General features: G+C 46.1%; 1 protein-coding gene across 7 annotated transcripts in view; it reads left to right on the plus strand.

The window, feature by feature from the left end:
• mak (male germ cell-associated kinase) overlaps positions 1–26415 on the plus strand; it is a 136214-nt gene that overhangs the window by 56513 nt on the left and 53286 nt on the right. For all 7 annotated transcript variants that reach the window (XR_010966607.1, XM_068001745.1, XM_068001747.1 and 4 more), the window contains exon 9: positions 8417–8716. Coding sequence is in view for 6 of the 7 variants with exons in the window: in XM_068001745.1 (XP_067857846.1) it covers positions 8417–8716 (300 nt within the window). In the remaining variant the exon portion in view is untranslated. The remainder of the gene's footprint in view (positions 1–8416; positions 8717–26415) is intronic.

Here is a 26415-nt window from a genome sequence, read left to right on the forward strand (position 1 = left end):
GAGTCTCGCACGGTGTGTTGCCTCCCTGGCGCCAAGGTAAAGGACATCACTAAAGGGGTGCAGAACGTTTTGCAAGAGGAACAACCAGAAGTTGTGGTCCATGTTTGGAACCAATGGCGTAAGTAGGGAAAAGGTTGAGGCCCTACTGATAGAATTTCAGGAGCAGGACCATGAAGGCAATAATCTCTGAATTATAGTATAGTATAGGAACAGCAAGATAAAGCTTGAGGTGGCAATGCGGCCTTTATCAAATCACACCTTGGTCTGTTCCCCTTACTGCTCTGGCACCTTCTCTTTTGAGCATCTCACCTTGTCCCACCGCTCTTACCTCTCCTTTCAAATCCTCGTTCTCCAGCACCCATCCAAGTACAACACTAAGTTTCTCACCGCGTTATCTTCACTGCTTTCCTCCCTCAACCTCTGCTAGCCTCCCATCTTCCATAGGCTTGACCTCATCCAAAACTCTGTTGCCCGTATCCTAATTCACACCAAGTCCCTTTCACCCATCACCCCTGTGTCCGGTGATCTATATTGGCTCCCGATCCGGCAACGCCTCAATTTTAAAATTCTCATACTTGTTCTCAAATCCCTCCGTGGCCTTACCCCTCCCTATCTCTGTAACATCTTCCAGCCCTACAACCCCCCGAGATCTCTACTTTCCTCCAATTCTGCCTCTTGCGCGTCCCCAATTTTAATCGCTCCACCATTGGCTGCCATGCCTTCAGCTGCCTAGGCTCTAAGCTCTGGAATTCCCTCCCTAAACCTCTGTGCCTCTCTACCTTCTTTTAAGACGCTCCTTAAAATCTACCTCTTGGAACAAGCTTTTGGTCATCTGTCCTAATATCTCCTTATGTGGCTTGGTGTCACATTTTGTTTGGTAACACACACCTGTGCAGTGCCTTTGGATGTTTTACTACGATAAATATGCTATATAAATGCAAGTAGTTATTGTTGTTTAAAGATAGAATCTATTCGGTTAGAATTAAGGAACAATAGAGGAGCCATTATGCTCTGGGTGTATATTATAGGCCATCAAATGGTGGGAAGGAGATGGAGGTGCTAATTTGCAGGCAGATTGCTGAAAGATGCAGGAACTACAGAGTAGTGATAATGGGGGACTTCAGTTATCCTAATATAGGCTGGTAAAATAGCAGTGTAAATGGCGAAGAGGGAGAGGAATTCATGAAATGTATACAAGAGAACATTCTTGATCAGTATGTTTCCAGCTCAACGAGCAAGGAAGCAGTGTTGGATCTAGTTCTGGGGAATGAAGTGGGGCAAATGGAGCAAGTATCAGTGGGAAAGCATTTGGCAAACAGAGATCACCATATCTTTTAGGTTTAGAATAGTTATGGAAAAGGACATGGAATAGTCAAATGTGAAAATACTCAACTGGAGGAGGGCTAATTTCAGTGAGTTGAAAAGGTAACTAGCCCAGGTGGATTGGAATCAAAGATTGGCAGGTAAAAGTGGCAGAGAAGGGCCGAATGGCCTACTCTTGCTCCCATTTTCTATGTTTCTAAAACAGTAAATGAGCAAGAGGAGGCCTCAAAGAGGAGATAGTTCGGGTAAAGACTAGTCATATTCCCACGAGGGGCAAAGGAAGGGCATCCAAAGCTAGAGCTCCCTGGATGACTAAAGATATAGATATTAAAATGAAACAGAAAAAGGAGGCTTATGATAAATGTCAGGTTCATAATTCAATAGAGAACCAAGCTGAATACAAAAAGTACAGGGGAGAACTGAAAAATGAAATAGAGGGGCAAAGAGAGTGTATGAGAATAGCATGTAACATAAAAGGGAACCCAAGAGTCTTTTATAAACATACAAATAGTAAAACTGTAGTCTAAGGAAGGGTGGGACTGATTTGGGATCAAAAAGGAGATCATCTCGAGGCCGAGGGCATGGCTGAGGTGCTAAATGAGTACTTTATATCTGTCTTTAGTAAAGAAGAAGATGCTGCCAATGTCGCCATAAAGGAGGAGGTAGTAGAGAAATTGGATAGGATAAAAATAGATAAACAGGAGTTACCAAAAGGGGAGATTTGATAGAGATGTTCAAAATCATGAAGGGTTTTGATAGAGTAAATAAGGAGAAACTGTTTCCAGTGGCAGAAGGATCGGTAACCAGAGGACATAGATTTAAGGCAAAAGAACCAGAGGTGACATGAGGAAAAAATTTTTATGCAGCAAGTTATGTTCTGGAATGCACTGCCTGCAAGGGTGGTGGAAACGGATTCAATAATAACTTTTAAAAGGGAATTGGATAAATACTTGGGGGGTGATTTTAAACCCCTATAACGGGTGGGTTGGGGGCGGGTGGGAGTTGAATATAGTTTTTTTTGGGTCGCAACCGCAAAATTTTCGGACTTTGCATTCCCAGTGGGAAGCCTGTACTTTTATGCGCTGATATTAAACCTGGAAATAAAGCCGGGTTGCGATCACGACCCAGAAAACAACTATTTTCAACTCCCACCCGCCCTCAATCTACCCGTTCTTGGGGTTTAAAATCACCCCCTTGAAGTGGAAACATTTGCGAAGCTATGGGGAAAGATCAGGAGAGTGGGACTAATTGGACAGTTCTTTCAAAGAGCAGGCATGATGGGCTGAGTGGCCTCCTTCTGTGTTGTATGATTCTAACAGATGAGGGAATATTCTGTGATTCTGCACTCCTAACATAGTTTGGAGAATTGGGGCTACAATACTGTAGCCCTATCTCTCTGGCTTCCCCACCAGTTCTGCAGAATCACCCTGTATGATTCCATATGCTTGTCAATTTGTTACTGAATTGGTTTACATAAATGTAATAAGGAAAACGTCAAGGTCAGTGAACTTCTAAATAACATTCAAGACAATTCTGATTACAGAACACATACAAATTAAAGTCAACACTTTACTGATTGTAGAATCATCTGACACTAGAAAGCTTCATGGTTGTTCTTTTTCCTTTATCCAAATATTCTATGAATAAAGAATAGCAGACTGAGGCATTATTTTACAAGTTGCTGTTTTACATAAGAACATAAGAAATAGGAGCAGGAGTAGGCCAATCGGCCCCTCGAGCCTGCTCCGCCATTCAATAAGATCATGGCTGATCTGATCCTAACCTCAAATCTAAAATCATGTCCAATTTCCTGCTCGCTCCCCGTAACCCCTAATTCCCTTTACTTCAAGGAAACTGTCGATTTCTGTTTTAAATTTATTTAATGATGTAGCTTCCACAGCTTGCTGGGGCAGCAAATTCCACAGACCTACCACCCTCTGAGTGAAGAAGTTTCTCCTCATCTCAGTTTTGAAAGAGCAGCCCCTTATTCTAAGATTATGCCCCCTAGTTCTAGTTTCACCCATCCTTGGGAACATCCTTACCGCATCCACCCGATCAAGCCCCTTCACAATCTTATATGTTTCAATAAGATCGCCTCTCATTCTTCTGAACTCCAATGAGTAGAGTCCCAATCTACTCAACCTCTCCTCATATGTCCACCCCCTCATCCCCGGGATTAACCGAGTGAACCTTCTTTGTACTGCCTCGAGAGCAAGTATGTCTTTTCTTAAGTATGGACACCAAAACTGTATGCAGTATTCCAGGTGCGGTCTCACCAATATCTTATATAACTGCAGCAATACTTCCCTGTTTTTATATTCTATCCCCCTAGCAATAAAAGCCAACATTCCGTTGGCCTTCTTGATCACCTGCTGCACCTGCAAACTAACCTTTTGATTTTCTTGCACTAGGACCCCCAGATCCCTTTGTACTGCAGTACTTTCCAGTTTCTCGCCATTAAGATAATAACTTGCTCTCCGATTTTTCCTGCCAAAGTGCATAACCTCACATTTTCCAATATTGTATTGCATCTGCCAAATCTCCGCCCACTCACCCAGCCTATCTATATCCCCTTGTAGGTTTTTTATGTCCTCCTCACTCTCTACTTTCCCTCCCATCTTTGTATCATCTGCAAACTTTGATATGTTACACTCGGTCCCCTCCTCCAAATCGTTAATATAGATTGTAAACAGTTGGGGACCCAGCACCGACCCCTGCGGAACACCACTGGCTACAGGTTGCCAGTCCGAGAATGTACCATTTATCCCAACTCTCTGCTTCCTGTTAGATAACCAATCCTCCACCCATGCCAGAATATTACCCCCAATCAAGTGATTCTTTATCTTGAGCAATAATCTTTTATGTGGCACCTTGTCGAATGCCTTCTGGAAGTCCAAATACACTACGTCCACTGGTTCCCCTTTATCCACCCTGTACGTTATATCCTCAAAGAACTCAAGCAAATTTGTCAGACATGACTTCCCCTTTGTAAAGCCATGCTGACTTTGTCCTATTAAATTATGTTTATCCAAATGTTCTGCTACTGTCTCCTTAATAATAGACTCCAAAATTTTACCCACCACAGATGTTAAGCTAACTGGTCTATAATTTCCAGCCTTCTGCCTACTACCCTTTTTAAATAAGGGTGTTACATTGGCAGTTTTCCAATCTGCCGGGACCTTTGCCGAGTCCAGAGAATTTTGGAAAATTATTACCAAAGCATCCACAATCCCTACTGCCACTTCCCTCAAGACCCTAGGATGTAAGCCATCAGGTCCAGGGGATTTATCCGCCTTGAGTCCCATTAATTTACTGAGTACCAATTCCTTCGTGATTTTAATCGTATTTAGCTCCTCCCCTCCTAGAGTCCCCTGTTTGTCCAGTGTTGGGATATTCTTAGTGTCCTCTACCGTAAAGACTGAAACAAAATATTTGTTCAGCATTTTTGCCATCTCCATGTTTCCCACCATTAATTTCCCGGTCTCATCCTCTAAAGGACCTACGTTTGCCGTAGCCACCCTTTTTCTTTTTATATAACTGTAGAAACTCTTGCTATCTGTTTTTATATTTTTTGCTAATTTATTTTCATAATCTATCTTCCCTTTCTTAATCAATCCTTTTGTTACTTTTTGCTGTCTTTTGAAGACTTCCCAATCTTCTATCCTCCCACTAAGTTTGGCTACCTTATATGTCCTTGTTTTTAGTCGGATACTATCCTTAATTTCTTTACTTAGCCACGGATGGCTGTCATTTCTTTTACACCCTTTTTTCCTCAGTGGAATATATTTGTTTTGAAAGTTGTAAAATAACTCCTTAAATGAACACCACTGCTCATGTACCGTCTTACCCTTTAATCTATTTTCCCAGTCCACTTTAATCAATTCCGCTCTCATACCATCATAGTCTCCTTTATTCAAGCTCAGTACGCTTGTTTGAGAACCAACCTTCTCACCCTCTAATTGGATATGGAATGTAACCATGTTATGGTCACTCATTCCAAGGGGATCCTTAACTAGGACATTATTAATTAATCCTGGCTCATTACACAGAACCAGGTCCAAGGTTGCTTGCCCCCTTGTTGGTTCAGTTACATACTGCTCAAGAAATCCATCCCTAATACACTCAATAAACTCTTCCTCAAGGCTACTCTGCCCAATTTGATTTGTCCAGTTAATATGATAGTTAAAATCCCCCATAATTATAGCTGTTCCCTTATTACATGCCCCGACTATTTCCTGATTAATACTTCTTCCAGCAGAGTTGCAACTATTAGGAGGCCTATATACTACGCCCACGAGTGTTTTTGCCCCTTATTATTCCTTATCTCTACCCAAACTGTTTCATTATCCTGATCCTTTGTCCCAATATCTTTTGTCTGTATTACAGTGATTCCTTCCCTTATTAACATAGCCACCCCACCTCCCCTTCCTTCCTGCCTGTCCTTCCTGATTGTTAAATACCCTGGCATATTTAATTCCCAGTCGTTGTCACCCTGCAGCCATGTTTCTGTAATGGCCACAAGATCATACCCATACGTCGTTATTTGTGCCGTTAACGCGTCCATTTTGTTACGAATGCTACGTGCATTCAGATAAAGAACTTTCAAATATGTTTTGTGACACTTAGTTCCTGCTTTTTCCTTTTTTAACACTTTACCTTTTACTCCATACCTTCTATCCCTTCCTGATATGCTTTCCTCTGTCTCCCTGCTCAGGTTCCCAACCCCCTGCCACAGCTTTGATGCTGGGTTAATCGCCTTACACCTTCTAGTTTTCATTTTATCTAAAGTGCCTAAAGTACACTTTCTTTCCGCTGCTCTATGCTTTTCCCTTTCACTTGTTCTTGAACAACTGTTTGTACTATTTGTATTGTAGATTTCCCCTGGGTCTTCCCCTCTCTTGCTGCTCTCAACTTTATTCCCTTCTGACTCCCCGCTCAGGTTCCCATCCCCCTGCCACTCTAGTTTAAACCTTCCCCAACAGCACTAGCAAACACCCCCGCGAGGACATTTGTCCCAGTCCTGCTCGGGTGTAACCCGTCACGCTTGTACAGGTCCCACCTTCCCCAGAACCGGTCCCAATGTCCCAGGAATCTAAATCCCTCCCTCCTACACCATCCCTGCAGCCACGCATTAATCCTGTCTATTCTCCTGTTCCTATACTCACTAGCACGTGGCACCGGTAGTAATCCTGAGATCACTACCTTTGAAGTCCTGCTTTTTAATTTATCTCCTAACTCCTTAAATTCACCTTGCAGGACCTCATCCCTTTTTTTACCTATGTCGTTGGTACCAATATGGACCACGACTACTGGCTGTTCACCCTCCCCCTCCAGAATGCCCTGCAGCCGCTCCGTGACATCCTTGACCCTAGCACCAGGGAGGCAACATACCATCCTGGAGTCACGTTTGCGGCCGCAGAAACGCCTATCTGTTCCCCTTACAATGGAATCCCCTATCACTATAGCCCTGCCACTCTTCTTCCTCCCCTCCTGTGCAGCAGAGCCACCCGTGGTGCCCCGAACCTGGCTCTTGCTGCTTTCCCCTGATAAGCCATCTCCCCCAACAGCATCCAAAGCAGAATATCTGTTTGAGAGGGAGATGGCCCCAGGGGACTCCTGCTCTACCTGCCTAGTCCTTTTACTCTGCCTGGCTGTTTTCTTACAGTATACACAAACAATAAGAAAAGAACACCGTTGACAAATAGTTCTGATGTTGCACCTGTAATCTTTATTCGGTTAGAGGCACTCCTACATAAAGTTATATATTTCAAAAGTAATAAAGCATAGTAAAGTGATGTAGATTAAATTTAAAAGACAGTAAGAGAAAAAAAGCTTGTATTTATAGGAGTGAAAATTAGTATTCGTTGCGCCCGGTTTACGCCTATAAAATGGTCGCAAAGTATTCCAATTTAGCAGTGGGCCGCCCTTTGCTCAATCTGTGCAGGCATTGGTTCCACTGCTAAATTTGTGGGTCCCTTTTTCAGGCGTACCAGGCTGATGCTGAGAACAGGCGTAAGGCCACTTAAATATGTACATTGAGGGCCTAACGCCTGTTGAAGGACCCCATCGAGAAATTAGTCTGTGATGAGCAGGGCCGGCGCCAGGCCGCCAACCAAAAGTAAGTTTAAATTTATTTTTTTAAAACCACAGGCGATCGCCCCCCCGCCCCAGAGGCCACTCCAACCTCCATTCTGGGACTCTCCCATTTTAGCACCAAACTGCATTTTGCCTCTCTACTACCTCACCTGGCAGATTGTTCCAAATATTTATCACTTTTTAAGGGAAAAAAGCTCTTCCTAATATCTATTTTTAAGTATACTTTCTACTAATTTATATTTATGCCATGTTGTCCTGCTTTCCCATCTTACACTGTATTCAGTAATATTCAGGATTTACCTTCTCTATTTTAATAATGAAGGCCCCTACCACCTTTTTTCTTAACAGTAGAGCTTGACTTTTTCTAATCAATCCCTATAACTCATTTACTTTAATGCTGTTATTATTCATTAACTTAAATAAGATGATATGTACTCACCAGCAGGTTCACTCCATATATATTTTTCCATAGCTACTCTAATGGCATTTTTTTTCTTCTCCTCATGATCAATGAGTAACTACATTCCATTAATAATACTTAATTGGAGCATTCCTACTTTTAGGACATAGATTTTCAAACTGAGGTCCAGAATATGAGATTTCTAATTTTTTTTTGTTTCTATATTTTTTTAACATAATTTTCTCTAGAATACAGCAATGGGAGAATGGTTTCTATAATGATAGCACTGTTTTCCTTTGGAGAGCTGATATCATCTTTCAGAAGTTGAGACAGGGAATATGCCACTATTTATAGGGATTCTTCACAAAGAAAAGTTTTAAAACAACTGATTTAAGAGAACATAAATGAACATACTCTTGCAGTATTTCAAGAGGCAGTTAGATGTTGTCATAGTGGGGTGTGGTAGATTTCCATGGGAGAATGAGCTAGATGGGCCAAAAGGCCTTCCTCATTTCTATTTATCTTTCTGATCTTTAGTTTGTTATGCTACTAATAATTTAAAAATTAATTCTAAGTTGTAAGTTTTTGCAATTTTAGGCACTTCGCTATCCATATTTTCAAGTGGGCCAAGCTTTAGGTGTTCCTACGCAATATGTACAACAGCCACAGTTACAGAAAAAAGTAGTTCAGCCAACAGAGCTCAAGCAAGTAACTCAGCCGAAGTATGAACTTCAGTCCCAGCCTCAGCCTCCATCTCAACCTCAGCTGAAAAGTACCCATCAACCACTTCAACAGGTACAACTGCCACAGCAGACTTCTAACCTCCAAGAATCCCAAAATGAAACATTGAAATTCAAGCAAACCATTCTTCCCTCCATCACTAACACCACCTATCAGGTAAGCTGTGATCTCATTATCGTCATGACTATGGTGGAAGAGCAATCGTGTTAATAAAAAGTACATTAACCCATTTACTGAATGCATTGGGATTAGTCGAATTGTCAGTAGTAGAGAGCTGTAATCAGCGATGAGGTAACAAAGGCACTTGCTTCCATAACTGATTTCTGCCCTGAGTTGTGGGCATAAGTCACATTGTTCAATCATGATGTGGAGATGCCGGTGATGGACTGGGGTTGACAATTGTAAACAATTTTACAACACCAAGTTATAGTCCAGCAATTTTATTTTAAATTCACAAGCTTTCGGAGATTTTCTCCTTCCTCAGGCAAATGTTTCAAGATCTCCTTGAAGCCTACGCATTTATACATATTGAACAATAATAAATGGTGTTTACAGACTGCCCCTGCAACTGCCCGTTGCCAAGGCAATCACCGTGTTCAGACAGAGAGGTGTTACCTGCAGAACCTCCGAATACACATTCAATAAAAAAACAAACAGGGAAAAAAAACAGAGAAAAAAAAACAGAGAGAGAGGCAGAAACATCCGGAAGGCAGAGAGAGCCAGCAAATGACCCATTATATTAAAAACAGATAACATTTGTTCGCTGGTGGGGTAACGTGTAGCGTGACATGAACCCAAGATCCCGGTTGAGGCCGTCCTCATGGGTGCGGAACTTGGCTATCAATTTCTGCTCGACGATTTTGCGTTGTCGTGTGTCTCGAAGGCCGCCTTGGAGTACGCTTACCCGAAGGTCGGTGGATGAATGTCCATGACTGCTGAAGTGTTCCCCGACTGGGAGGGAACCCTCCTGTTTGGCGATTGTTGCGCGGTGTCCGTTCATCCGTTGTCGCAGCGTCTGCATGGTCTCGCCAATGTACCATGCTCTGGGGCATCCTTTCCTGCAACGTATGAGGTAGACAACGTTGGCTGAGTCACAGGAGTATGAACCATGCACCTGGTGGGTGGTGTCATCTCGTGTGATGGTGGTATCTGTGTCGATGATCTGGCATGTCTTGCAGAGGTTACCGTGGCAGGGTTGTGTGGCGTCGTGGACGCTGTTCTCTTGAAAGCTAGGTAGTTTGCTGCGAACGATGGTCTGTTTGAGGTTGGGTGGCTGTTTAAAGGCGAGTAGTGGAGGTGTGGGGATGGCCATAGCGAGGTGTTTGTCCTCATTGATGACATGTTGAAGGCTGCGGAGAACATGGCGTAGTTTCTCCGCTCCGGGGAAGTACTGGACGACAAAGGGTACTCTGTTGGTTGCGTCCCGTGTTAGTCTCCTGAGGAGGTCTATGCGATTTTTTGCTGTGGCCCGTCGGAACTGTCGATCGATGAGTCGAGCGTCATATCCCGTTCTTACTAGGGCGTCTTTCAGCGTCTGTAGGTGTCCATCGCGTTCCTCCTCGTCTGAGCAGACCCTGTGTATTCGCAGGGCCTGTCCATAGGGGATGGCCTCTTTGACGTGGTTAGGGTGGAAGCTGGAAAAGTGGAGCATCGTGAGGTTGTCCGTGGGCTTGCGGTAGAGTGAGGTGCTGAGGTGCCCGTCTTTGATGGAGATTCGTGTGTCCAAGAAAGAAACTGATTCTGAGGAGTAGTCCATGGTGAGCTTGATGGTGGGATGGAACTTGTTGATGTTATCGTGTAGTCTCTTTAGTGATTCCTTGCCGTGGGTCCATAGAAAGAAAATGTCGTCGATGTATCTGGTGTATAGTGTTGGTTGGAGCCATAGTCATACAGAACAGAACAGACTATTGCAAAGAAGCATACCGACAACTGGACAACCAGGAACACTACAGACGGTTACCCGCAGATCCGACCAAAGAACACACCCACCAGCTCAACAAACTGATCAAGACCTTCGATCCAGACCTTCAAAGCATCCTACGCATTCTCATCCCACGTAATCCCCGCGTGGGAGACTTCTACTGCCTCCCAAAGATACACAAAGCCAACACACCCGGACGTCCCATCGTATCAGGCAACGGAACCCTGTGTGAGAACCTCTCTGGATACATCGAGGGCATCCTGAAACCCATCGTACAGGGAACCCCCAGCTTCTGTCGTGACACTACAGACTTCCTACAAAAACTCAGTACCCACGGACCAGTTGAACCAGGAACACTTCTCACCACGATGGACGTCTCGGCACTATACACCAGTATCCCCCACGATGACGGCATCGCTGCGACAGCATCAATACTCAACACCAACAACAGCCAATCTCCGGAAGCCATCCTACAACTCATCCGCTTCATCCTGGATCACAATGTCTTCACCTTCGATAACCAGTTCTTTACCCAAACACACGGAACAGCCATGGGGACCAAATTCGCACCCCAATACGCCAACATTTTCATGCACAAGTTCGAGCAGGACTTCTTCACTGCACAAGACCTCCAACCAACACTATACACCAGATACATCGACGACATTTTCTTTCTATGGACCCACGGCAAGGAATCACTAAAGAGACTACACGATAACATCAACAAGTTCCATCCCACCATCAAGCTCACCATGGACTACTCCTCAGAATCAGTTTCTTTCTTGGACACACGAATCTCCATCAAAGACGGGCACCTCAGCACCTCACTCTACCGCAAGCCCACGGACAACCTCACGATGCTCCACTTTTCCAGCTTCCACCCTAACCACGTCAAAGAGGCCATCCCCTATGGACAGGCCCTGCGAATACACAGGGTCTGCTCAGACGAGGAGGAACGCGATGGACACCTACAGACGCTGAAAGACGCCCTAGTAAGAACGGGATATGACGCTCGACTCATCGATCGACAGTTCCGACGGGCCACAGCAAAAAATCGCATAGACCTCCTCAGGAGACTAACACGGGACGCAACCAACAGAGTACCCTTTGTCGTCCAGTACTTCCCCGGAGCGGAGAAACTACGCCATGTTCTCCGCAGCCTTCAACATGTCATCAATGAGGACAAACACCTCGCTATGGCCATCCCCACACCTCCACTACTCGCCTTTAAACAGCCACCCAACCTCAAACAGACCATCGTTCGCAGCAAACTACCTAGCTTTCAAGAGAACAGCGTCCACGACGCCACACAACCCTGCCACGGTAACCTCTGCAAGACATGCCAGATCATCGACACAGATACCACCATCACACGAGATGACACCACCCACCAGGTGCATGGTTCATACTCCTGTGACTCAGCCAACGTTGTCTACCTCATACGTTGCAGGAAAGGATGCCCCAGAGCATGGTACATTGGCGAGACCATGCAGACGCTGCGACAACGGATGAACGGACACCGCGCAACAATCGCCAAACAGGAGGGTTCCCTCCCAGTCGGGGAACACTTCAGCAGTCATGGACATTCATCCACCGACCTTCGGGTAAGCGTACTCCAAGGCGGCCTTCGAGACACACGACAACGCAAAATCGTCGAGCAGAAATTGATAGCCAAGTTCCGCACCCATGAGGACGGCCTCAACCGGGATCTTGGGTTCATGTCACGCTACACGTTACCCCACCAGCGAACAAATGTTATCTGTTTTTAATATAATGGGTCATTTGCTGGCTCTCTCTGCCTTCCGGATGTTTCTGCCTCTCTCTCTGTTTTTTTTTCTCTGTTTTTTTTCCCTGTTTGTTTTTTTATTGAATGTGTATTCGGAGGTTCTGCAGGTAACACCTCTCTGTCTGAACACGGTGATTGCCTTGGCAACGGGCAGTTGCAGGGGCAGTCTGTAAACACCATTTATTATTGTTCAATATGTATAAATGCGTAGGCTTCAAGGAGATCTTGAAACATTTGCCTGAGGAAGGAGAAAATCTCCGAAAGCTTGTGAATTTAAAATAAAATTGCTGGACTATAACTTGGTGTTGTAAAATTGTTTACAATTGTTCAATCATGACTGTGGAAAGAAGGTAGAGCAGCAGACAAAACATCTTATCTCAGTTTGGGTAACTTGTGTTTGTCACTGTGGGCACAGTCCCTTAAGACATTTATTGACATGTTCTATTCTTCAGTCCCACTGCCGCTGCATCTGTACCTAGTATTAGAGAAGAGGCACAGTTACAGTTCTTTATGCTATGTTCTTTTGTGGTTCAATAGCATCTCAGCTATCCTTGAGCTATAAAGGTAGTTTTTCTGACTGGGATTTGGGTACGCAGCAACCAGGAAATTGGGCATCCCTTGTCTCACTTGGTCAGCACGATTTTCCAATTTGAGTTTTACACCTGTGTAATTTTGCTGTCACGTTTTTTGGGAGACTTTCATTTCACATGCATCTTCCGGCATCACGTCCACCCATTCAGGGCATTAAAAGTAAACTGTATCCAGCAGGTTAGGTTATTTTAGTTAGGTGGTGTTGTTGGTGTTTCACTTGGAGGAAATGTTTGTCACTGGATAAGTAGCTGAAACATTGTTTCCAATATTAGGGAAATCAACTTTAAAGCATTCTTCTCCAAGGGTTCAGAAGACTCGGGGGGATCTTTAAAGTGGCTCCTTCAATATCAACTGCTACTCCACCTTGGAGAGTGCTGGAGCATTTAACGAGAATCTACAGAGTCCAATGCATTTGGCAAGCCAACATGAAGTTAATGCAGGAGTTGCATTGAAAGTGCCCCAGTCACCATGTTTCATGCTTAATATGGTACAAGATGAAAGAAAGCATTTAGGAACGTAGGAAGAGGAGTAGGTCATTCAGTCCCTCAAGCCTGTTCTGCCAGCACCGTATTCTGCACAGAGACAGAAAAAAAAACTGGTAATAAAGTAAAGCTGGCTTATTGACCTATAAATGATCATTGCATTTAAGCTGAGTTTTTTTAACCCTGATCCAACTACTCTTAGGACTTCTATCACTGGCTCTGCTGCAGATCCCCTGGAGTTGCCATATGCTGTATGGTGGACTGCAGTTCCAGTTAAGTGGTCACATATGATTGCACACATGTGGTCTGTGGACTTCTCCACAGTTGCTGCCAGTCCTTGCAGGAAGCTTTACACACTATCTCAGATAACTGCATAAAACTTTTGTGGTCAAATGCAGCTTTCTTTTTAAATGCAGGACCCATGATGTGCAAATTCTTGGGCTCTGCAGCCGAGAAAGGATACTGTTGGCTCTCTGTCTTTTTTTTTTATTCGTTCATGGGATGTGGACGTCGCTGGAAAGGCCAGCATTTATTGCCCATCCCTAATTGCCCTTGAGAAGGTGGTGGTGAGCTGCCTTCTTGAACCGCTGCATTCCGTGTGGTGAAGGTTCTCCCACAGTGCTTTTAGGTAGGGAGTTCCAGGATTTTGACCCAGCAACAATGAAGGAACGGCGATATATTTCCAAGTTGGGATGGTGTGTGACTTGGAGGGCAACGTGCAGGTGGTGGTGTTCCCATGTGCCTGCTGCCCTTGTCCTTATAGGTGGTAGAGGCCGTGGGTTTGGGAGGTGCTGTCGAAGAAGCCTTGGCGAGCTGCTGCAGTGCATCCTGTGGATGGTACACACTGCAGCCATGGTGCGCCGGTGGTGAAGAGAGTGAATGTTTAGGGTGGTGGATGGTGTGCCAATCAAGCGGGCTGCATTGTCCTGGATGATGTCAAGCTTCTTGAATGTTGGAGCTGCACTCATCCAGGCAAGTGGAGAGTATTCCATCACACTCCTTACTTGTGCCTTGTAGATGGTGGAAAGGCTTTGGGGAGTCAGGAGGTGAGTCGCTTGCCACAGAATACCCAGCCTCTGACCTGCTCTTATAGCCACAGTATTTATGTGGCTGGTCCAGTTAAGTTTCTGGTCAATGGTGACCCCCAGGATGTTGATGGTGGGGGAATTTGGCGATGGTAATGCCATTGAATGTCAAGGCGAGGAGGTTAGACTCTCTCTTATTGGAGATGGTCATTGCCTGGCTCTTGTCTGGCGCGAATGTTACTTGCCACTTATCAGCCCAATCTTGGATGTTGCTGTATGCGGGCACGGACTGCTTCATTATCTGAGGGGTTGCAAATGGAACTGTCTAACAGTCTCTGGCTCCTCCGTGGTCACCACCACCTCCTTCCGCTCACTTGTGGCCCCTAATTTATCCAGTACATGCACCAATTTCAAACTCATTCTCTAAATACCCTGGTTGGATGTACCTGTCTTTGTGTTTGTGATGAGTGGTGTTAGTGGCACAGGAGCAAGACGCTACAGTGTAAGACCCTGACTTCTTGGGACCTGTGGCTGGTTCTTGTGAGACGCCCAGAGAATGCTGATTCTATGATGCCACTCCATGTATTGTTTACGTGGCAAACTGCTGTGTGACATGGTACTAACCTTGAACTTGCAGAGGAGTGCCTGGCCTAGAAATGCGATCGCGCCCAAAACAAGCTCACGTGGCAGGCTCACACGCTGCACCCGCCTGTTGATATGATCCTAGGAAGCATGTTAAATACGTGTTGGGTCCTTTTATTATAATGAGTCAGGCGGCAGCCAGCACCTGTTTGGGGGGCCAGAATTCAGGCATCTCAGACTCTACTTAAAGGCAACCAGCACCTCTTAAAGCTGCAGAAGGAAGGAAACACTTCTGAAAATAGAAATGGCTGCAGGATCTGCAGATCGGGCCCCCAGGTTTTCAGAAGCTGCTTTGGAGGTCCTGGTCCAGGCAGTGGACAGGAGGCAGGAGATCCTGCTCCCCACAGGGAGCAGAAAGCCATCCAGGCAACACCTCTGCCACCAGTGGACATTGCAGAGGAGGTCAGTGCCAGGAGCTTAGCTCTCAGGATATAGCTGCAATGCCAAAAAAAGTTCAATTACCTCACCAGAGTTATCAAGGTAAGAATACTGATCTCTTACTTTCTGTTCATACCTCCATCACCTCCAGCTTACACTCTCCTACAATCACTGCACCACACTTCACTACACGTCCTCCTTTCACTCTCACGTTTTTGCAACCCTCACTTCCCCATACCTTACATCTTACATGCTGCATATTGCACATTCTCTTAACACCTCACAAGACTATCACTAACACACTCCCTTCTTTCTTGCAGTAGGTCATGCACAAATCCAGACAAGAGGCTGCCAATGGAGAAAGCTGAGCCTGCCTGCACATCCTCTTCCCCCCCTCGAAGAAAGTGTGCTGGCCATCACGGGCAGTGGCAGAGTCATGTCCGTAACAACTGGCAATGCTGGATGAGTCATCGCGCAAGGTTTCTTCACACTTTATCATCTTTTTCCTTTCTTACTTCTATTTCACCCTATACACTCTGCATCAGAAACTGCAGATGCTTACACCAGCCACTTCTCCCTCTGCTCTCCTCCATACTAAAAGCTAACCCTTATCCTTCTCTTTCATTTCAGGTGCTGAAGATGTGGAGATACCTCTGCCAGTTGAGGAAGAGAAGGCAATCCTTCCTGAAGATGCAATATCACTCGATCTGACCCCCTCAAGCACCAGCTCAGATACTGGCACCACGTGAAATTTAGAAGCTAGGCTACAGGACGTGTCTTCAGGTGATGAAACACCAGGCACAATTGTGCAGGAGCTAAGGCAAGGGGATAGGATGCCACAGGTGCCAGCTCACCGGAGGGTGAGATGTCGTACTAGCTCTGCTACAGAGGATTCAGATGCTGACTTTGAGGACCCAGCCGACCGAAGAAGGCTGATTGGCATATAGCATGAAATACTAGGTGCACTGGAAAGCCTGCCAGCGAGCTTGCACACAATGTCACAGAGCAGGAGGAGTCCAGCTCCAACATGTGTCAAGGCTTCATACAGAGCCTGGAGACCGTTCTGTCCAACATAGACCGAGTGGTCAACTCCATGAACGCAACAGTGGCACTTACCGTCATGGTGCCTCTCCTGACAGCTCTCACAGCTGCCATGGAAGCTCAGACCGCTGCCATCTTGGCTTTGGGGGCCACTGTTGATAAGGGCTTCCATAGTGTCACCTCACTCCTGCACTCTGTTCTCATGCAGAACTGGAGGAGTGCTGAGGTGCAGGCCCAAGAGAGTTGCCTTGGCACCAGGGGAAAGGCGCCTCTCAGTATGACAGCATGCCTGCTCCCCCACCACTCTCCGCCAGTACTCTTGTTGATGCCACACAACCAGCTGGGCCAGATTGCCTCAGCACACGCCGAGATGCTGCAGTCTGCAGCCCAGCCCCCCAGGCCCAGAGTTATTCCAGGTCATCCACCACGGCAATCTGAAGTGCCCTCAATGAAAGCTCAGCCACCTCTCACCTCCCAAGCTGTAGCCATTGGGGAAACACATCATAGGAGCTCTTCCTCCTCTCCATGCCCCTCCTCCTGCTGCACTGTTGCTGCCCAGGGGTTGGTAAGGGCTAATCCCTCACGATGGCAGTGTTGTGGAGCATGCAGCAGATGACCACAAATCTGGATACCCGCTCAGGGCTGTACTGCAAAGCTCCTCCTCAACAGTCCAGGCAGTGGAAGTGTTGCTTGAGCATGCTGACTGTCTGCTCAATGACGTTTCTGGTATTGGCATGGCTCTCGTTGTAGGCCAATTCTGCAGCTGTGGCCAGGTTCCTGACCGGTTCATGAGCCGAGTCTGGAGGGCATTGCCCTTGTCTCCCAATAGCCATCCTGTAACCTGACGGGATGGCTGGAATAAAAGCAGCACAGAACACTGGCGCAGGATAAATGAGTCATGACTGCTGCCAGGAAATCGGGTACAGACCTGCATGATGCATTGCCCATGGTCGCAAACCAGTTTGGCATTGAGGGAATGGAATCCCTTTTCAGTTGATAAAAGACTGGTGAAAGGAAGCACGCAGGACAATGTGGGTACGGTCTATGACATCTTCCATCCTGGGGAAGCCCACCATGTAATTGAAGCCTAGTACGCTCTCATCCTGCTTCGCTCCGTCCGTAGGGAAAGAGACGTAGTTGTTCCTCCTGAGCCTCGGTGACCTCCTTCATGCAACGGTGAACTGTAAACTGTAAGATGTAGCTGATGTCACTGCTGCAGCCTGAATGGAGACTGTGGCAAAAAAGCTAACCTTGGTAACCTGGACAACCACAAGTAGCGCTGTCCATGCCCTGGTGCAAGGCTCGAGTTGTGGCTGCAACAGTTGACATTATTTTCTGACAGCCTCCTTTGTGAAGTGATGCTGCCCTCATACATTGCTCCTCAGTGATGTTCATATATGTGAAATGCTCCCTGAATACCTGGTGTGGATATGGCCTCCTGCGCAATGCCCTTCTCCTCCTGCTCCCTCTTGACACAGCTGTTCCTGCCCCCTGCTGTCTTCCTTGCTGCTCCCCCTCGTCGTCCAGCACCAAAGGCAGCCATACTAGACCACCCATGACTGTAATCAAACTGTTTTGAAGGCAGCAAAAAAACTCCCAAAAGTTCACCAGCCGCCTGAAATGACTAAGCAGCAACTAATCTGTAAGTAATGGATGATTACTTTAAATAGAACTGCTCATGGGTCCCATCCTAGAGCCTAAAACTAGGGGTCATAGTCTCAAGGTAAGGGGTCAGCTATTTAGGACTGTGATGAGGGAAAATTTCTTCACTGAGGGTTTTGAACCTTTGGAATTCTCTACCCCAGAGGGCTGTGGATGCTCAGTCGTGAGTATATTCAAGACTGAGAGTAATAGATTTTTGGACACTAATGGAATCAAGGGATATGGGGATCGGATGGGAAAGTGGAGTTGAGGTAGAAGATCAGCCATTATCTTATTGAACAGCAGAGCAGGCTCGAGGGGCCATATGGCCTACTCCTGCTCCTATTTCTTATGTTCTTATGTTACCTGTCTGTCAGTGCCACGAGTTTCTGGGCGAGTTTATCACACTGCGAGTCAGGCGTTGGGGCAACCCAATATCAGAAAAGGGTCCTACAACAAGCGTAGGACCCCGATTTGAATATTTTATTCCTTGCTTTAAATAGTTGTCACGTGAGCCCTGGCCGCCTATGGAGAAGCCAGATCCAATTTGGTGGGCAGTACACTTCCAGCTCGTAATGAACGCATGTAACCCCACCCTCTCTATTGGATGTTTAGATGCCCATTTTGCACCTGAAAAACGGGCACGAGCTATCGAATTTTAGGCCTCTGCGTTCCCACTCCCCTACCTCCTCCATATGCATTCCATTTCATTGATTTTCAGTGAGGCCCCTTTGAACATACTCAACGGCTTGATGTTACGAGGTCATGCCCACAAAACAATGTTATTTTTAAAAATTTGTTCCTTTTGTGGGCGATCCTGCCCTGAGAAGGTGGTGATGGTTTACACCTAGATGGTTCTAGCAAGTGCTACATAACTTCAGAGTCAACCTTATAGTGTGGAGTCACAGGTATGCCCAACTGGGTAGAGCTGATGGGTCCCTTCCCTGAAGGACATTAGTGAATCATTTGGGTTTTTATGACATTCTGGCAGTTTTCATGGTCATTTTTTTTCTTGCCAGCCCACAAATTATCAGATTTATTGAATTCAAAACTTTCTATGATATTTCAACTCATGGCTTCTGGGTTGCTAATCCAATACCATAACCACTACACTGTCATACCGTAACTGATGCCTCTACACTTTTATTGAAAAATCAAACTTTTAATCCCTGTTTGTTCCTTTGCCACCTTGTTTCCTTATTGGAGGAGCTCGAGCTCCGGGTTTCAGAGCGTGAGCAGCAGCTGGCATCACTGCAGTGCATCTGCGAAACTGAGATCCACGTGGATAGCACGTTTCAGGAGGTGGACACCCCACAATTTAAGAAAGTGCAGGCAGAGAGGGACTGGGTGACCGCCGGACATTCAAGGAGGAGCAGGCAGGTAGTGCAGGAGTCCCCTGAGGGCATCTCGCTCTCTAACCGGATACTGGTAGGGGAGAGGGTTCCTCTGGGGAGTGTAGCCAAGACTATAGCACCATAGATGGCTCAGTTGAATGGGGTGGGGGGGGGGCGGGGGCAGGGGCAGGGGGGGAGGAGAAAGGTCAAGAGAGCGATAGTGATAGGGGATTCCATGGTTAGGGGAACAGACAGGTGTTTCTGCGGCCGCAGACATGATTCCAGGATGGTATGTTGCTTCCCTGGTGCCAGGGTCAAGGATGTCACTGAGCGGGTGCAGAACATTCTGGAAGGGGAGGGTGAACAGTCAGAGATCGTGGTCCATATCATTACCAATGACATAGGTAGAAAGAGGGATGAGGTCCTGCAGTCAGATTTTAAGAAGTTAGGAAAGAGATTAAGAAGCAGGACCTCAAAGGTAGTAATCTCCGGATTACTCCTGGTGCCACGTGCTAGCGAGTAAAGAAAGAGGAGGATAGAGCAGATAAGTGCGTGGCTGGAGAGATGGTGCAGGAGGGCTTTAGATTCCTGGGGCATTAGAACCAGTTCTGGGGGAGGTGGGACCTGTACAGGCTGGACGGGTTGCACCTCAACAGAGCTAGGAACGATGTCCTTGCTGGGAGGCTCGCTGGTGCTGTGGAGATGTGGTTTAAACTAATTTGGCAGGGTGGTGGGCACTTGGATGTAGCATTGGACAGGAGAAACAAGGTGCACAAAGGATTGGGAGAGAACAATAGCACTAGAGCACGAAATAGTATGGTAGTAGATGGGACCAGACTAAGAGAGAGTACAAGAAAGTCTAAGATAGGTTTACAGTGCATGTGCGTAAAGGCACGAAGCGTGTTAAAGAAGGTTGGTGAGCTGCAGGTGCAAATAGCCACATGGGAATATGATGTCCTGTCCACAAAAAGCAGGACAAATCCAATCCGGCCAATTACCGCCCCATCAGTCAACTCTCAATCATCAGCAAAGAGATGGAAGGTGTCGTCGACAGTGCTATCAAGTGGCACTTACTCACCAATAACCTGCTCGCGATGCTCAGTTTGGATTCTGCCAGGACCACTCGGCTCCAGACATCATTACAGCCTTGGTCCAAACATGGACAAAAGAGCTGAATTCCAGAGGTGAGGTGAGAGTGACTGCCCTTGACATCAAGGCAGTATTTGACAGTGAGTGGCACCAAGGAGCCCTAGTAAAATTGAAGTCAATGGGAATCAGGCTGGAGTCATAACTAGCACAAAGGAAGATGGTAGTAGTTGTTGGAGACCAATCATCTCAGCCCCAGGACATTGCTGCAGCAGTTCCTCAGAGCAGTGTCCTAGGCCCAACCATCTTCAGCTGCTTCATCAATGATCTTCCCTCCATCATAAGGTCAGAAATGGGGATGTTTGCTGATGACTGCACAGTGTTCAGTTCCATTCGCAACCCCTCAAATAATGAAGCAGCCCGAGCCCACATGCAGCAAGACCTGGACAACATCCAGGCTTGGGCTGATAAGTGGCAAGTAACATTCGCGCCAGATAAGTGCCAGGCAATGACCATCTCCAACAAGAGAGAGTCTAACCACCTCCCCTTGACATTCAACGGCATTACCATCGCCGAATCCCCCACCATCAACATCCTGGGGGTCACCATTGACCAGAAACTTAACTGGACCAGCCATATAAATACTGTGGCTACGGGAGCAGGTCAGAGGCTGGGTATTCTGCGGCGAGTGACTCACCTCCGGACTCCCAAAGCCTTTCCACCATCTACAAGGCACAAGTCAGGAGTGTGATGGAATACTCCCCACTTGCTTGGATGAGTGCAGCTCCAACAACACTCAAGAAGCTCGACACCATCCAAGATAAAGCAGCCCGCTTGATTGGCACTCCCTTCACCACCGGCGCACTGTGGCTACAGTGTGCACCATCCACAGGATGCACTGCAGCAATTCGCCAAGGCTTCTTCGACAGCACCTCCAAACCCGCGACCTCTACCACCTAGAAGGACAAGAGCAGCAGGCACATGGGAACAACACCACCTGCACGTTCCCCTCCAAGTCACACACCATCCCGACTTGGAAATATATCGCCGTTCCTTCATTGTCGCTGGGTCAAAATCCTGGAACTCCCTTCCTAACAGCACTGTGGGAGAACCGTCACCACACGGACTGCAGCGGTTCAAGAAGGCGGCTCACCACCACTTTCTCGAGGGCAATTAGGGATGGGCAATAAATGCCGGCCTCGCCAGCGATGCCCACATCCCGTGAACGAATAAAAAAAAACTAGAGGACATAGACTTAAGCTGATTGGTGGAAGGATTAGAGGGGACATGAGGAAAAACTTTTTTACCCAGAGGGTTGTGGGAGTATGGAATTCGCTGCCCGAATTGGTGGTAGAGGCAGGGACCCTCAACTCTTCTTTATAAAAAAAAAAGTACCTGGACCTTCACCTAAAGTGCTGTGAGCTGCAGGGCTACGGACCGGGTGGGATTAGAATGGGCACCTGGTTGTTCTTCGAGCCGGCGCAGACACGATGGGCCGAATGGCCCCCTTCTGCGCTGTATCTTTTCTATGGTTCTAACAGGAAGCAGAGAGTAGTGATGAATGGTTGTTTTTCGGATTGGAGGGAGGTGTACAGTGGTGCTCCCCAGGGGTTGGTACTGGGACCACAGCTTTTCTTGATATATATTAATGACCTGGACTTAGGTGTACAGGGCACAATTTCCAAATTTGCAGATGGCACAAAACTTGGAAGTGTGGTGAACAGTGAGGAGGATAGTGATAGACTTCAAGAGGATATAGATAGGCTGGTGGAACGGGCGGACACGTGGCAGATGAAATTTAACGCAGAAAAATGCGAAGTGATACATTTAGGTAGGAAGAACGAGAAGAGGCAATATAAACTAAAGGGCACAATTCTAAAAGGGGTACAGGAACAGAGAGATCTGGGGGTATATGTGCACAAATCATTGAAATTGGCAGTGCAGATTGAGAAACCGGTTAAAAAAGCATACGGGATATTGGGCTTTATAAATAGAGGCATAGAGTACAAAAGCAAGGAAGTCATGATGAACCTTTATGAAACACTGGTTCGACCACAACTGGAGTATTGTGTCCAGTTCTGAGCCACCGCACTTTAGGAAGGATGTGAAGGTCTTAGAGAGGGTGCAGAAAAGATTTACTAGAATGATTCCAGGGATGAGGGACTTTAGCTACGTGGATAGTCTGGAGAAGCTAGGGTTGTTCTCCTTGGAACAGAGAAGGTTGAGAGGAGATTTGATAGAAGTATTTAAAATCATGAAGGGTCTAGACAGAGTAGATAGAGAGAAACAGTACCCATTAGTGGAAGGGTCAAGAACCAGAGGACATAGATTTAAGGTGATTGGCAAAAGAACCAAAGTTGACATGAGGAAAAACTTTTTTACGCAGCGAGTGGTTAGGATCTGGAATGCACTGCCGGGGGTTTGTTGGAAGCAGATTCAATTGTGGCTTTCAAAATGGAACTGGATGGTACTTGAAAGGAAAAAGTTTGCAGGGCTACGGGGATTGGGGGTGGGGTGGGTGGTGGTGGGACTAGCTGGAATGCTCTTGCATAGAGCCGGCATGGACTCGATGGGCCGAATGGCCTCCTTCCATGCTGTAACCTTTCTATGATTCTACTAGTTATTTGCTCTTCCCAGTCTACAGCAACAACTATCATTTGTATCGCACCTTTAATGTATAAAATGTCCCACGGCTGTTCACAGAAGAGGAATGAACACGAAGCATTAGTAGGACAGATGACCAAAAGGAAGGCTTGGAAGGCTTTGAGGAGGCTCTTAAAGGTCGGGAAAACCTGAAGGCTGTACCAACATTGGTTGAGCAGAGGGAGGGTGCGCAGTTGAAGTAGCAAAGGGTACGGGCTGGGATGTAGGGCTAGAGGAGGTTGCAGACTTAGAGTGGGCAAGGTCTTAGAGTGATTTGAAAGTTAGGATAAGGATTTTGAATTTGATATATTGCGGGACAGAGAGCCAGTGAAGGTCCCTCGTGTTGGGGTGGTAAGTTAGCAGGACTTAGTGCAGCACCGGATACACGTGGCAGAGTTTCGGACGAGTTGGAATTTCTGTAGAGTGGTGGTTGAGAGGCCGATGAGGTTTTTTGAGTAGTTAAGTCTGAAGATGACGCAAGAATGGATTAGAGTTTTAGTGGCGTTGGCCTGAGGTAGGGGTGGAAGTTGTCAATATTACAGAAGTGAGCAATCTTGATGGATAGGATATAGGGTTTGAAACTCAGCTTAGGATATAACAGGACACCAAGATTGCATACCATCTAATTCAGCCTGAACGAGCAGTGAGGGAGGGGGATCAAGTTTTTGGTGGGAGCCAAATAAGATGGTTTTGATCTTCCAAATGTTCAGTTAGTGGAAGGTCCAGATCATCCTTGGTTCGTTGTCAATCCGCTTGTCTGACAATAGCAAGGTGGTTGCGAAGTCAAACGTGGTGGTGGATAGTTAGAACTGAGTGTGGTGAGCATAATATGGAAACTAAGTCCATGCCTATGAAAGATGTCACAGAGAGCTAACACGTAAGCATGTCTGGTAGATGAGCAGCAAAATGGGACTTTGGTCTCCCTTGTCATTCTGTCTCTCTCCAGACGACCTGGAAGTCTGTCAGATGCTACCTCCTCCATTAATACCACCATTACATAATTAATTGGTCAGCTACTTAAATTTGTTCTTAATGGCCAGCCTTCTTCTCCCAATGTACTCCTACCATTGTCCATTAGATACTTGGGATGTCTCATGTTCTGTCATCTGGAAGATACGATGTGGAGAATCCCACACTCACCTGACGAAGGAGAAAGCTTCCGAAAGCTTGTGATTTTCAAATAAAATAGTTGGACTGTAACCTGGTGTTGTAAGATTCCTTACATCTGGAAGATATTTAGGTCTCTGATTCTAATCAGGAATTTGAAGAAGACAAGATACCTTTCTCACTTGATTATTGACATCAATCTGGCCCTTGAATTTTTACATTTTGCAGATGTCAGAACTGAAGAATGGTGCATTTTTTGGCAGCCAGTTTTCACATTAAGTTGTCTTGTATGAGGTATGAATAAGGCACAACCTGACTGGGTAATAAGCCTAGACTAAACCACTACCTCAAAAACCCTTGCATCAGTATTTTTTTCCCATTTCCCCAGTGTAGACCAGCCATCCTTAGAAGGCTTCTCAGTGAGTTAGCTAATTTATTACTGAATTATGGACAGTTTTCTGGTTTCTGCTCATGCAACGAGGAACTCCGTTGAAGTTGCCCAAACTTATAGCTGTCCAGAGTGAAAATTTTCATCCTGTCTTTCCAACTTTACCGGGCCCTGATACCACTGATGGGAAGCCTCCTTCAGAGTGCCTTGTCACAGAAATGGGCTGCAAACTGCTTATTAACTGGGGAAAAGTAATTTCCTAGGGGTCTTTTACCCTCAGTTGTGTACCTTAATGTATCCTGGAAACCTTTTACCAATGAAGCTTCCAGTGCAAAACAGAAAAGATTTGCTGGATGGTGTAAGATAACCTCTATGATGTGAAATTGTATGAGGTTCTGGAGTATTCTCACGGTGTACATCACTTGAGCCATGCATTCCTATACATTAAAACGTTCTCAAATAGGGCACCTTGTTGTATTGGTTTCAGCCAGGAGAGTTGGCGTACTGCAGCCACTGGTTGCTGGTTAATCATATTTCATGTGACACGAGGTAAAATCCTGCCTGAAGTTTCTTCCTAAAATAGCATCAGAATTTCAGAATGATTAGAGAATTACCATTTCTTCTTTTCATACAGCTCCATAGGAATCAAAAATGGAACAGTGTAGATACTAGATGATTATATGTTAAGGTGTAACTATGATGCCACTTGGGTGGAAAAGTGGCAGTATGACTCCAGGGTCGGATTTCGATCTGAGTCTGGAGTAGAGAGGATGCATACACTACATAGAGTATAACTCTATTGGACCACCAGGGCAAATTATAAGCTTGCATTTTTTGTCTTAGATATAATTAAAGCACAGATGGTCCTACCCGTGATCTCACAATGCCGATCAGGACCAGAGATCTGCACATGTGTATTAGCATGCAGGCAGAGTTCAACCGGAAACTAGGCTACACTATAAACACAGACTTAATTTGTACTACTTCTTGAGATATCTGTGCTAACGCATAGAACTAAACTAACTTGTAAGTAACTAAACTAATTCATCAGGAGGAAACTTTCAAGTAGCGCCCAAAAGGGGCACGACATCAGCTGAGCAACAACTCTGCCCACCCATTGGTGCCAACATGAGGCCCAAGACAGTTTGAGGCATGGACCTCATTAACCTGCCACCAAAGAGCTGCAGGTACCAAATGGTTACTCCACTGCAGCTCGCTGGTTTTAGGATGGCGGAAAACTGGCAGGGTTGGAAACCTGATTGGATAGGTTCAAACATAGACCTACAGCAAAAATGGGCATGGATTTGGGCGACGAAAACACATTTAAGGACTTTGGAGAAAGGAAAAGAAGGGAATTCAGGTTACATAGGCATGGCAAAGATTAGGGAGCACGGTCTATTACACTTTCCCTAAGCCCAGGCCAGCTGAGAGTTGCTATGAGTTCCGTTGTGGGCCTAATAAAGGTCCTAAACCTGCAGAGGGGATTGATTATCTTTCTGAAAATGCCCATTTGCCCCTGAGGAATGTTTTAAAAAATTTGACAGGCTTTTATCTTTGAGCAGTTCCCAGACCCCTCACCCCACAGAGTGCCGCAGTCAGGTGGGCAACTCTTGTTATATCCTAGTGTAAGCTGCCCACTCCTATTATGGTAATGACTCCATCCTCACAAATTGGGATGGATCTATGGCTCAGGTTGCAGATGGACAGGAGTCCCTTCCACTGCACTTTCGTTGACCAGAGCAGCACTTCCCTGAATTTCAGAACCTTATTGTCCATACTGATTCTCTCCA

Source organism: Heptranchias perlo, chromosome 2 (assembly GCF_035084215.1).
Source record: "Heptranchias perlo isolate sHepPer1 chromosome 2, sHepPer1.hap1, whole genome shotgun sequence".
NCBI classification, from domain to species: domain Eukaryota; kingdom Metazoa; phylum Chordata; class Chondrichthyes; order Hexanchiformes; family Hexanchidae; genus Heptranchias; species Heptranchias perlo.